Genomic DNA, 13,263 nt, shown 5'->3' on the forward strand with positions numbered 1-13,263 from the left:
GCCCGTACAGCATCCTGCAAATTATCTCACATACACAGAAAGGCAACTCTGTGCCAGTCCAAAACTACCTCAAAAGGGCTTAAAAGCTGAGCAGGTACCACAGGCAAGTCGGGGTGTGGAGGCTCCATCTCAGCCTGTTAAAGGTCCGGAACAGGCTTGCTCAAACGCGTACTCCCCAAGCAGACCTCCCATCCACCAGCAGGATCAGTCCCAAAGTCACCTCTCATTGCTGCCCCATAGGAGGAATGGGGAGAGTAGCGAAACTCTCCCACTGCCCTTCTGCATGTAGTTATGGTATTCAGGAAAAGGAAGATTTGGGCTCACATTTTGGGGGAATCCACGCCCGCTTTTTGGAAAGCACCCACAGAACAAGAACTGCAGGACTGCGAAACACCATGCAGAAAACCCACCCTTCCTCCATCACATGCAGCAGAGGAGGCTGTGAGTGAAGATCAAGAGGTGCACATGCTCAGCTGAGGCACGGGAGCCGGGTTCCTGAACCTCTGTTTTCTCTTCAGTGGAGAACAAATATAAGCAGAACACAGCAATCATCGAGATACTAAGCTACATACCTCCTCTGATCACTAGATTATTCAATAGGAAAGGTGATGGATAGCTATCCTTCACTTTTCCTTGGGAAGAGTCTGCTCTACGCTCCCAGCTGCATACTACAAGCACAGGGACGCACATCCCCTGCAGCCTGAGCAGTCACTGGAGCTATGATTTCAGGCAACTGCTCTAGCTCACAGCAGTTCCCCATTCAGCAAGCTTGAGATTTTGGACTCTGCTATCAGATGTCTAACTCTACAGGCACCAGCCAAAGAAGTTCAGTCCATGATCTGCAAGAGACCTAGATCCCTCCTGAGCAGCACCTGGATGCCAGGCAGGATATACCCAGGCACCCACAATGGCATGGCACACCTGTGTTCAGGCAACCAGGAAATCTGAGCTGAACTTCAGTAGTGATATAGCCCAATCGATCCAAGATTGTGATCTCTCTTACTTGCCTGTATCACTTCCAAAACTGAACTCTCTTCTGTGCATTCCCTTAGGGTTTTTGGACAATGATGTTATCTGTTGTTAGATTTAAACTATTTTAAAATTATTTCTGCTCTACCGACTTGAGTTTTGCTTAATCAGGGCCACAGCGGATCTGGCTAAGCCTTCCCCCAACCCAAACCCTGCTATTTATAATGGTATCTACAGACAGACGTTACCAGAAAACAAAATGAACAGTACAATGCACTTGCAAACCACCTGTAAGAGAATGACCTTGTGATTACAAAGGCCCCTGGAATCCAGTCACACTGCCATATGCACTGCACATACCTTTAGCCACCATTTCAGGAAACAAGCTGGTTTCTGAAAGAGAGCATCCCTTAATAATCACCTTGGTAACCATTTATTCAAAAAATAGCTTTAAGCCATGGATTGGGATAATCAGGATGATAAAAAGTAGGATCCTTTCATTGTATTAAGTAGCCCATAAAATATGATACTGACCTCTTTCAAGAGCAGTAATGATATAAAGGTGGATTTTTCTCTCCACAGGCCTGAAAGGTGTCTGGACTTTCAAACTAGTGAATGACTGACCCCCTTCAGATGTCTACAGTCAGCACAGAGTTGCATGCTCCCAGTTTTCTTCCTTTCCTTCTAGCAAAACTTTTTTTTTACATTCAGTTGCTGTTCTACCCCCTGTTTGTTAGTTGTATCCACCTGTTTTCTCTCATTCATGCATCCTTTGGACTGGGACCAACTTTACAATTGTGAATCATGAATGAGGACGTCTTCTATGGTAGGAGCTCTCAAACATATCTGCAAAACCAAATAACTACACAAATAATGACAAAAATAAGTAACTACAAAACCAGATAACTGCAATAATGTTTAACTAATAAGGAATTGCTTCTGAATATTTTGAGCCAAATGATGCCACTTACAGTTTCTCATGAAGAGTAATGTGATACATGAGTATGGCAGGGCCTTTGGAATGTAGTAATTGATTAAACAAAATGTCAGGCAATATTTAACTGGTTCATGTAAAGTACTGCAGTCAGAGGAGAGCTATTTAATATAATAGCTATTTATGTCCTTATTGTTGTTTCACTCTTGAAACAGAAGAAAAGAGAGAGAATAAAGATCAGATGAAATTACTTTTCTGTTTTTAACCATCTGTACTTCAGCTATTGACTTAGCCACCTTTTATTCCTGGCAAGTAAAATTTACCCTAGCAATAATCCCCTTAAATGCTGTGAAGTAAACAAACTTTCAAATGGAGTGTCTTACAATTTACCTAATAATTTCATAACTCTTGGAAATTTCAAGACTTTTGAAACAGAAACTTTCAGACATCCAATTCATCATAAATTAATAATAATTTATTGCAACAGAACCCATCAAGATTAATTCAGTTGACATTAATGTAAATGTCATCCATATTTCTGTAGGTGCTCCATTACAATTTGTCTGCAGTTAAATATCAGTAAATCATCACTTAAAATGAATCCTACCCTCGATTTTTCTCCCCAGTATATCTTCTGGCCATACATAATGTAACTTGAATCTTAAGCTGAATGGGTACCACTGCTCTGTCTGTGCCACTAAACTGCACTATCACAGACACAATTAAGGGTCTTGTATCTGGTTGGTCTGGAATAAATATCATAAATGGAAAAAGTTACAGAGCATAGCAAGATAAATGAAATTCCACATTCTCCTTAATTTAAAAGAGGTGAAAGTGTCCTAAATTGCATAGAAAAAAACCCACCTTTTTGCAGAAGAGCAATGTTGCTGTAGCATTGACCAGAGAATGAAGAAAATCCTGTGAAGGAAAAAAGCTTTGGCCCTATAATTAGACACAGGGATTTAAAAAACGGCATAGCTGTATTTTAAAGCAAAAATGATGAAAAAGGCTTTGTGTAATCTTTTTGGGCAAGGGGGAGATTTTATTAACATAAATCACCCAAAAGGTGCCAACTGTCCTCAGAGTCTGAACCCACGGTAAGTTTCAGACAAATCTTGTACTTCTGAGTGTTTTATGCCACTAGTTACAAGTAACACGTGTGTAGTTCTGAAGGACGCATGGAGACAGCCAGCAAAAGAGGTGTGCAATCTCAGTGCTGCATCTTACACAGACCAGAACCAGACTAAAGAGACTGAACTAGTTCCCTGCTACAGGCAAGGAAGAACTTGTAGAAGGTCACTTTTCAGGTGCATGTTGGGAAATTTGTCACCAGAAGGGTCAGGAAGGAATGCAGTAAATTCAGACACACAAAATATGCATTCACTGTATGTATAATATTCATATGCAATAAACTTTTGTATTTGTAATACATACTGCCTTAGGGGGAGTTGGGGAAATAGTTTTGAAAAGAATGAAATTGTTCTTTTAAAGGACAAAAAGATTATACATGAATGATAAAGACCATAGAGACTGTAGAGGAATGAAGGCAGGTTAATTAACATTGATAATATAGAGCTGTGGGCTGGCTTCAGGGGCGGTGGGTTGGCTGATGTGGATAAAGTGCAGCTGTGGCTGGTTCTGTTAAGAGGTTGAGCAGCCAAGGAAGAAACAGAGAGAAGAGAGAGCGAGTGTGCTCTGGATGAGGAGAGACTAGGAGAAGACAGCAGAGGGACTGGCATGAAGAGTATGTTGGTATGCAATGGTAAAAGATGTTGCTGCAGCTTGATATTTTGAGAGTGCTGTGACAAGAGATGACAGAAATCAGTTACCTGTTTATATCCTGGTGCTCCAGAGAGATAATTCAGCAGTATATATTTAACCATTTAACCAAAATTCTCTATAGTTATAGTAACTACCTTCTCATTCTCCTAAAATTTGCATCTTTGCATTTGTGCCCTTTATTTCCAGTATTTCCACACTGACAGAAAAATCAATTATCGCTGTGGACATTCAACTATTTATTAGTGATCTTTGGTTTTGTTTTTTTTTTTTTTAAATAATATTTGGGGCTGTGTTTGTAAAGAAAAATTAAAACTTGATTGTAGGATCTATGAATTTAAAGGAATTTGGGCAGGACTAGGTTGATTAAGAGAACGTGACCATCTTTAAAATTTGTAGGAATTATTTGGTGAGATAATCCTAACTCTTGCTGCAAACACTGGAGTCTCTAGTGGTCAAAGGGTAAAAGTTAAAATCATCTCAGTGTTTGTTTCCAGGATTTACAGATCAGTACTATTTTCCATGAGTAAAATAAGATCTGTTTCTAAGTGGGGCTCAAGCAACCAGAGGTAGAGAGGCCAAGAGAACTGATCTCTATAGCTTTGATAGCTACATACATCACTGGTGTTTAGCAAGTATTTTACTAGCAACAGAGATCTTGGTTAGGTGTCTTTGGGTTTTAATTCCTATTGAGCTGTATAAAAATTTAATAAGTACCATACTCCAAAGAAACCAAAACACTGGATGCAGGAATTCAGTTTCCAGCTTTATATTTTCTCAGCAAGAAGCCATCGTTCTTTTTTCCAAACAGTTGAAACAAGAAAATCAGCAAAATATTCAGAGAATGGAAATATTTGAGGTAGAGAAGAAGGAAATAATTTACATATATGCGTTTCCCAGATCTGAAAACTTTTTTCTTTCTCAATTCTGCTCACATTCACATTTCTTCCCCACTTACTAACTGTAAACTTTGTTCAATTCTGTCAGAGCTAACAGGAAAATGATAGTACATCGCCCAGCAGATCCAAACAGCAGGAAGACAACTTTGCCAAAAAATAAGTAAATAAATAAATTACTTTTTAAAGCACTGACAAGTAACATCAATAGAAGTTTTATTATTGATGTGTCCATGCTCTAAACAGCAGACAGCGAAAGACCAGATGACTAGCCTGCTCAGTAAATAGGAAACCACTCAGCTTCACTCTTTGTTCAAAAGCTGCTGCTAACCTGAATTAATTTGTAATTCTAATAGTGGGACAGTTGAAACTCAAAAATTTGTGTTGGCATTTCAAACTCTGGGCTATTCCAAGGGTGGATGCTTAGATAAATGCACACAAAATAAGTGTGCATTTATGCAGTCCTACTGCGATCCCTGGCCACATCTTCATTGCAAAATATTTCTTGTTGTGGTTTCTGAATACTAAGTGCTACTACTGCAACGATCCATAAATGTTGCTGGACAGGATGATACAGATCTAAGGTCCAGTGGATAAAGAGGGTGATGGCATCCAGGATGCCCATCATCCAGGACACCAGAGTACAGTCAAGATCCATTTATTATCTGTTTCTTCCACATAATATATCTCATGTATTCCACATGGGAGAGTAATAGCAGGATGGAAGAACATCACATCAGGACTATGGGGAATTGTTATACTTATTCTGCTGTCTGGCAGAATGGGATGGGAGCCATGTGCAGTGGCACAGCTGCATGCTAAAAGACAGGTTTAGCTCCTATTTCCCTAAGCAAATTCATCCCTTTGAACAATATACTGAATATGCTAAAGCATCAATAAGGCCGTTACAGTATTTGTTTCAAATGAATGTTTGCAAAGTAGAGCTCTCTGTAACTACACCAAACTTGGAGGTGTAAGTGAACAAAAATGTAGGGTTTGACCCAAGACTGTTGAATTTCCAAATCTGCCAAACTGTTTTTCAAATTTAATTATTATTCTTGCAGCTTTTGCTCTTTCTGTTAAGCTACACTTTTTGAAAAGTTTCATAGAACAATAGCAATTTCTAATATTAAACTAAGTGGATTGTTTTTTTTTCTTTTTTTATGTCTTTAGATCTTGTCCAAACATATGTGCAGCAATGAATCTGGATATACAACCAAAAGGTAAAATTCTTTCAGTACTGAAAAAGGAAGTACTATAGCATGTCTTTTTACCATACTTATTACTCAGTGATAGTTTGTAACATGCAAAGTGTGACAGATCAGAACACTGTAAGATCCTAAAAGTTAAAATGAATTGTAAGAAAAAAGGAAAAGAAATTGATATCCACTAAGTGGAAAATGTAAACCCACTATTGAAGAAAGCAAAAAGGTGTTTACTTACAGACTTCCCAAAAAAATGTTGGCTTCCTGATGTTATACACTGCAAAAAGCCATCAATAAAAGCCATCTTCTTGTTGGGGACTGAAAACATTATGTTGGCTGATGACTTCCAGAAAGCAACTGAGGCAAGCTTCCTTTTACCTTTGCTACCAGTCATGAAGGACTCTCCTCTTTTTGCTGTTTGCTGTTCCAAAACAATGGGACAACGACACAGGATTTCTAAATCTGATTCCATGACAGATTATGGTCAGTAGTAAGCATGTGTTTCAATCACATTGACTTCAAAAGTAAAACACTTCTACTTAGACAGTGGAAAATGATACCATATTTCACAACTGTAGCTGAGCTAAGAGTCATTTAACGCAAAGCATACAAAATTATCTATCTAAATAGGGACACAACTAGACAAATTTATTTGGGATACCATATGTTTATTATGTTATGTGAAATTTGCTTAAGTGCATGCAATATCCATATAATATAGAAGATTTAGATTTAGGGCTAGAAAAAGCCGTTCTGGAAAAATAACACCCAGCAGTCTATCATCTGATTGCAAATCTTTTATTCTCTGTGGATAGCTGGCCATATCACAAAAGCTCACCATAACTGGCATTTATTCACATGCCTTTTTCACAGTCTCTGAAGCAAAGCCTGCCTAGCATTTTGCTTTGTCCTGGAATTAAACTATGCAATTAAGACAAGTAGAAGCTTCCTGAACCCCTCTAGAGGCCAGGCAAAGATGCCCATCTCCTTAACAGGGCAAGGTTTTACACTGTACATTTGGACCAGACAGAGAAAGTGACTCTGAAACCTCCCATACAGGCTCTTCCTTGAAGCTTTTCCAGCCTTATTTTCTTCTGCTGAAGTGATTAGGAGACACTCTGTCAGGATCACAAGGTTTATTAAAATACAACCCACAAGACTATTGCTTTTTGTCACTGGCTGAAACACCACAAACAGTGACTAAAAAACCACTGTGTGTTCACAGACTCACAGAAGTCAATGAGAACAGATTTAACTTCTGCTTTCTCATTTAAAGAAGGGCTATGTTTCTGACATTGGGTTTTCACATACAAATTGCTAACCTGTCATGCTTTTGAACAGACTTTTTTTTTAGGTCACTATGAAAAGCAGGCAAGGTTGCTGCAAAATGCACACCATTTTATTCTCTTGCAAATTAAAGAGAAATTAATTTCTTCCCTTTTCTCCTTTGACATCAGACATTCTCTGTCAAGTGGCAGAAACACACCCACGCATATGCCATAGAAATATAACACTTGACTATTGTTATAATTTATATACTCCATTTATTAATTTCATAAAGGATGTAGCAAAGCAACAAAAAATTTCAGACTGAATAAAACATGATCGGTCCCTATAGCTTGAGGAGACTCTGACTCCTGCCAGCTCTAAGTCTTTAGCCTGCAGGGAAAAAATATTGATGCCAGAAGGTCCAGCTGATTGCAACTACCTGGCACAAAGATCCTGTCCTCTTCCATCCCTGTACAACAGCCAGTGTACCAGAAGCCAGGAAATTTGAAGATGTCCCTGCTCATTGCAGGGGCATTGGACTAGATGACCTTTAAAGGTCCCTTCCAACCCAAACTGTTCTATGATTCTGTAATAAACTGGATGTTTCAGGGTGATATATATAGTAAACAGCAGAAATAACCTCCCCCCAAGTGCTGAGCCTCTTCAATAGCCTTCCACCACCCAGATGGCACGCAGCACATCTCATTCTGAAGGCCTGATATGTACCATGGAACTGACAAGTGAAATATTCATCTTCGCTACCAAAATGTCATCTTTAAATAACAGGAGGAGTGGTTTCTAGCTGGTTCACACTCCTCAGCTAACACAGAGCAAATATTTGGGCATTCACCTTATGTAAAAGGAATGCCTGCAGGAGAGCAGCACCCATGTCTCTCCCTTCATCCCACTGTGCAAAGGAGGTGTTAGAAGAAAAGGAGGGGGAGGGCTGCAGTTCCTCCGAATTCTGGTGAATCCTGTGTAACAGAATATGTTCTAAACCAACCTGGACATCAAACTATAAATGAATGTTGGATAGCAATAAATCACCCCAAAGGCTTGTGTCAAATGGTCCCCTTTTAGCATTAAGCCATGAAATGCCTGGCTAATAGCTTAGGTGTTTACCACTGTTATTCATTTCTTACTGTTGAGGATAGAACAACCATTTATTTATTAACAGAAGTTGCAATTTAAGACACTGGCTGCCTTGTATCATTATTATATTGGTACCACCTAGTTATCCTCACCTGTATCAGTTTTCCTTGGTAATGTCATTGATTTAACTGGGTTCACTTCTGATTTGCACTGGCCTAACTGAACAGAATATCAGACAACTAGTTTGCATGAATAATTCTCCCTCCTCACCGCTGGCAAATGACCCTCTGAGCAGACATAAAAGTACTATGTATATTGAATAAATGAACACTCAATGCCATCTGCTGGGGTATACAAAACTCTGCATATCAGGCTCATGCAGTATTCAGACCTTAAAAGAACAATGGTGACAACTATAAAGAGGCTGTTTAGGTAAAGACTGGGGTTTTTTCAAAACACAGCTGGAAGGCAGGGCTCTGGGATGCTACCCATCCTTCACACACTTCAACACGGGGTACAACACCTCGGCAAGACGTGGGTCTAGTTTTAAGTCTCTCTCCTTGGCATAAAACAGTTTCAGTCCACAGTTCTTCCTTCCTCCTAAGCATTAGAGCATGCTGCAATTGTATATTATAGGTTAAACTTAATAGAAACACCTTCATGCTCTGCTTTTGAAATCAGGTTATTATGTAGCCACAGATGCAAGCTCTGTGAGGCTGCAGGCAGCCTAAGCAAGGATTGCTTCAGCAGTCCTTCCACCACTCCTTCAGCAAGGACACATACTGGACAAGGACATACCACGGTGGTTTTACATTAAGCAGTCACTGCATTAAATGTGTAAATCAGATTAAGGGCAGAACTTCTCAAGTGAACTCACTCTCCTATTCCCCAGCTCTTTGGCCCTGTAGCTCATGCTGTCCGGGCTATACCATGAGCCAACTTCCATAGCCAGGCAGCTACTACCTAGAGCAGTTTATAGCCCAATAGCTGGAGCATTCTCAGTTTGGGAGAGAAGAATTTGGAGCTTCTTAAGCCGAAACCAGGATACCAATTGCCTGGGTAAGTGCTGTGCTACTACTACATAACATAAATCAGCACAACTCATTTTCCAGTTCAGTCGTGAAAGCAGGAGGTCAGATTTTCTTCTGTCACTAAAAGAACAAGATGTTTCTATTCAGAAGAGAGGTTTCCAGACCAGGATCCCAAAGCTCTCCAGGGTGAGCCCTTACAGTTCTGCACCAAGCAGCAAAACTCAGAAGAGAGAGAGGAGTTCAAGCACATCCCTCTCTGGGTATTTTCTGTGGGAGGGCTTAGACTTGCTAGTGGTTGTGAATCCCATTTCCACACAGCTACTTCCTCATGCATTGCACAGGTCAACAAATTCATGGGTGGATTTGCTTCATCTCCGTTGTTTTAGTATCTGTAAAATACTGTGTAGTTGGCAGATTTTTATTCCTTTATATAAGATATTATTGCATCATTTTCTACAGAATGACACCTGCTGACATTTTTTCTTCATTTCATACAGAAAACAGAAGAATTGTTCTCACTAATACCTACCGTTTTGTAAGTATCACACTGTTCCTCTTAAAATTTTACTTTTCTTTCACTTCCTGAGATCTGTTAATATCATCTTGGCTATAACACTGGTAACAGAAAATGCAATCCTCACTGGTTTTTAGTGCAAAATAAAGCATGAGAATTCTGAATTATATATGAGAACTTTTAATTTATTTTAGTGGGAGGTTAGAGAAGTGACTCGCTCGCTAATCAATTCTCCATTTATGGTCTGAATCTAAAATACACCTTTATCACAAGATTATGTGTAAATAACAGAAGTCAAGCTGAACAAGTATATGAGTCATAAACTTCAAGGTTTCATATGTAATGATGAAAAAAAAAGATGAAAAGCTACAGTACACATTTCAATGTCTTCCCATTTGTATCTGAAAGCTGGGTTTAAATTTCAGCTCAGGTGTGTAAGAAAAGACTGCAAATACCTTACAAGCCAGAGAAAGATGAAAAGAAAGCACAGGTCTATTGCCTAATAAGCAAGTGGAACAAGTAAAGAAGGACTAAAGAAGGTTGATGCAATCAATACTTTGGCTGCTTCAGGTTTCATAGAAAGGTTAATTACAATCAGATGCAATATGGGATTAATACCAAGTAGAAGGCAGTAATAGTGCAGAGCGGAACAGGGAAAGAACAGCCAGGAGAATATTTACTTATGATAAAGCACTTAAGGAAGTATTTGAAGTAATTTCTGAGACATTAATTGATTATCTTTGTGGACTTTCCAAGGAGTCCTGAGTTTCTATAGCAATGGAAAAGAACAGTGGTAACCTAAATTTCTTACAAGAAAGCAAGCAAATCCTTGACCAAAGGGTTCATATTACATAGCCAGAGACACCATTAAACAAAGTCAGTCTGAAAGCATCTTTTGGAAATAATAAGTCTGATTATGTAAAAAATTGCTAATGTGAACATGAACGTCTCATCAAGTCCTCAACCCAAAGCAATTTCCTTCTCAGAAGAAATACAACTGTAGCAGGGAGAAATAAAACATTATATGTGACATGCCTTGATTTTTGTTAGGTCTTTGACATTTCACAGAAGATGGTCTCACAAGTAGAAATCTGGAAACCTGGTCTAGATGAAAACGTGTGAAGTGTTTGCACAAGTGATTGAAAAAATACCCACCCTCAGCCTAGCTGACAACAATCTGCTACTGAACTGGAGAGCATTAGGAGGCAGAAGAGCCTTCAAACGCATGTATTATGTAGGGGTCTGTCTACGGTGTGGTGGGTTTTCTTATGTACTTTTATAAAAAGGCAAACCTCACCCTGAAATGTACTATCAAGAACACCTGAAGGTCTGCTTGATGTTGTAATACAGACATGTACAACCTGGAGAGAGTTCACAGGAAAGTAACAGTGGGGATACAAGGTTCAAAATCTTCTAAGTTGGTTGACAATTCAGGAAAGCTTTAAAGAATTGTACCTGTTTAGTGAGAAGGTTAAAATGAAATATAATTATAGGCATTAAGCATAATAAAGGTTGAAATAAAGTGGGTCATAATCAATTTTTTTTAGTGTCCTTGGAGGGTAAAACAAATTGATTTAATTTGTAGCACTCAAAAAGCACAAACTGAAAGGACAGTTAACTAGTGGAAGATGACATCTCTGGAAGCTATTGATTCACCATTACTTGTGAGTTCAAGAAGAGATTAAAACAAACATCAGGGAAGATGCAAGTGCGTGGATGCATCTGTACTGTCTCTGGTAGCAAAATACAACTTACAAAGACACTGGGTACCCCCAGTTGAGTTCACTCAGCACTAATCTCAGCTCTGCACTATTTGTACAAGTCTCCTCCTGAAGGAAGCCAGCAGTTAGGTTCTAGCATGTGGGGTTGAGCAAGACTCCAGAAAATAATCTTGAACAAGCCTAGCACAAGTGTATAGATACATCCAGAGACATCCTGAGTCACTCTCAGCACCACATTTCTGTGGACTCCGCTATTCAATACATACTTGTTATTGTGTTCACTTGGACTGCACATTTGCTAGCACAAATTCCCAAAAACAGTGCATGTTCTTATTTTAAAGCATAACATTTGTGATGAGCTAGTTAATATGTTCTTGCAAGTAACATATGCAAACAGTCAGTACAATACAAACACCACATGGAAAATACTATAATGCAAGGCACTATTTCAAATGTCTGCAATGATCATAAAAGTAAACACTCATCATATTTTCAAGAGTGGTGACAGGCCAAATTCAGAGATAACTAAACTGGCTCTCAAATGGCTATTTTATGAATCTAAATAAAAAATTTAATCCCCAAAACTTCTGTTCAACTACTTTCCAACCCTTCGATTTCCATCAGAAAATTTCCTATGCACCAAATGTCTGGTTCTGGTAATCAAGTATTAATCTTGAACTTAAAATTTATTTGTATTATTTGTGTATCTCCTCTTCTATCCAGAACAAAGATCTGACAATGAAGGGCAAGAGTGACTTACAATCTTCCTCCAAGGTATCTGAGGAGGAAGAAGGTGACTATGAGACTGTGAGTTCTTCCACTCTGGAGGCCATCCATGCTTTGAGAATCCTTCCAGCCAAACCTCAACAAGAATCCGAATATGCAGGTAACTCTTGCTGTCTGCAGAAAGAAAGTGAGCAAACCTAGAGGTAAACAGGAACAGTACAGACAGGGTTTTCAGTCTGGATATTTTTTAAAATGAAATGGTTTGACTAAAAAATAAAATAGTAGGCAGGAACAAGAGAAGAGCTTTGTCTGCACCTTCATATTCAACAGTTACCCTTATTTCCATTAGATTACATTATTATTAATAATTACATGCTGCTTTTGTAATTTCAACATTACCTTCATGGGAGAAATTCTATGACCCTATTCCACCTGGAATGTGCAAAAAACTGACTGCTCAAATCCACAACAGTTTCAGAAAAGCCTAGTGCTATTTAAGGCTAGAAATCTTTAAGCTGGAAAACTTACTAAAGAACACATGAAACTTTCCTCCAGATGATAATTGCAGATCAAGAAAGGTAGTACTGTTTTTAAAGGCATTCTCTGCCAGTTTCAATAGCTGTAACAAGCTTTGAGCTTATTTCTCAGGCATTCTTAACCTTGCAAGATAGCTGCATTAATCAAGTTTTGGTTTACTAAAGCCATTCTAAGTCACATTTAATGCCCAAACATACATAGCCAATTAATATCCCATTTACAGAAGTGAAATATCATTCTAGCTATCCATTGCCCTAAGCCATTATAAACACTCTATGGAGGTTTTAAATCATTTAAAAACTGGGGGGAAATCCTAAACAAGGAAGAAAGGAAACCAGAAACCAAAAATGTCAGAAAATACAGGATCAATACAGGTATGAAAGCTTGCTCCAGTTCACAGAGGCGGCACAGATTTTTCTACTGATTTTTGTGCGAGTTAGTTTGATGTCTAAATAGATGGCTTTTAATGTGACTAAACTTAGCAGTGTGTGAGCAGATCACAATCAGTCTGAACGTCCAGATATTCTACATTATGTTCCAAAGACTCATTTGTGCATTTTATTTGGAAACCTGAAGTAAATTCCAAAGAC

General features: G+C 38.8%; 1 protein-coding gene across 3 annotated transcripts in view; it reads left to right on the forward strand.

Annotated features, from left to right (window-relative positions):
* The window catches only part of CLNK (cytokine dependent hematopoietic cell linker), a 64,032-nt gene that overhangs the window by 22,857 nt on the left and 27,912 nt on the right, over positions 1 to 13,263 (forward strand). For 2 of the 3 annotated variants that reach the window (XM_056336972.1, XM_056336994.1), the window contains exons 1-2: positions 6,315 to 9,710; positions 12,134 to 12,296. In XM_056336972.1, coding sequence (XP_056192947.1) covers positions 9,504 to 9,710; positions 12,134 to 12,296 — 370 coding nt within the window. In that variant the 5' untranslated portion in view covers positions 6,315 to 9,503. Of the gene's footprint in view, positions 1 to 4,669; positions 4,742 to 5,751; positions 5,802 to 6,314; positions 9,711 to 12,133; positions 12,297 to 13,263 lie in introns of those variants that run through there. The other variant, XM_056336983.1, reaches the window with a different exon arrangement.

The sequence above is a fragment of the Falco biarmicus genome, chromosome 1, assembly GCF_023638135.1.
Source record: "Falco biarmicus isolate bFalBia1 chromosome 1, bFalBia1.pri, whole genome shotgun sequence".
Taxonomy (NCBI): domain Eukaryota; kingdom Metazoa; phylum Chordata; class Aves; order Falconiformes; family Falconidae; genus Falco; species Falco biarmicus.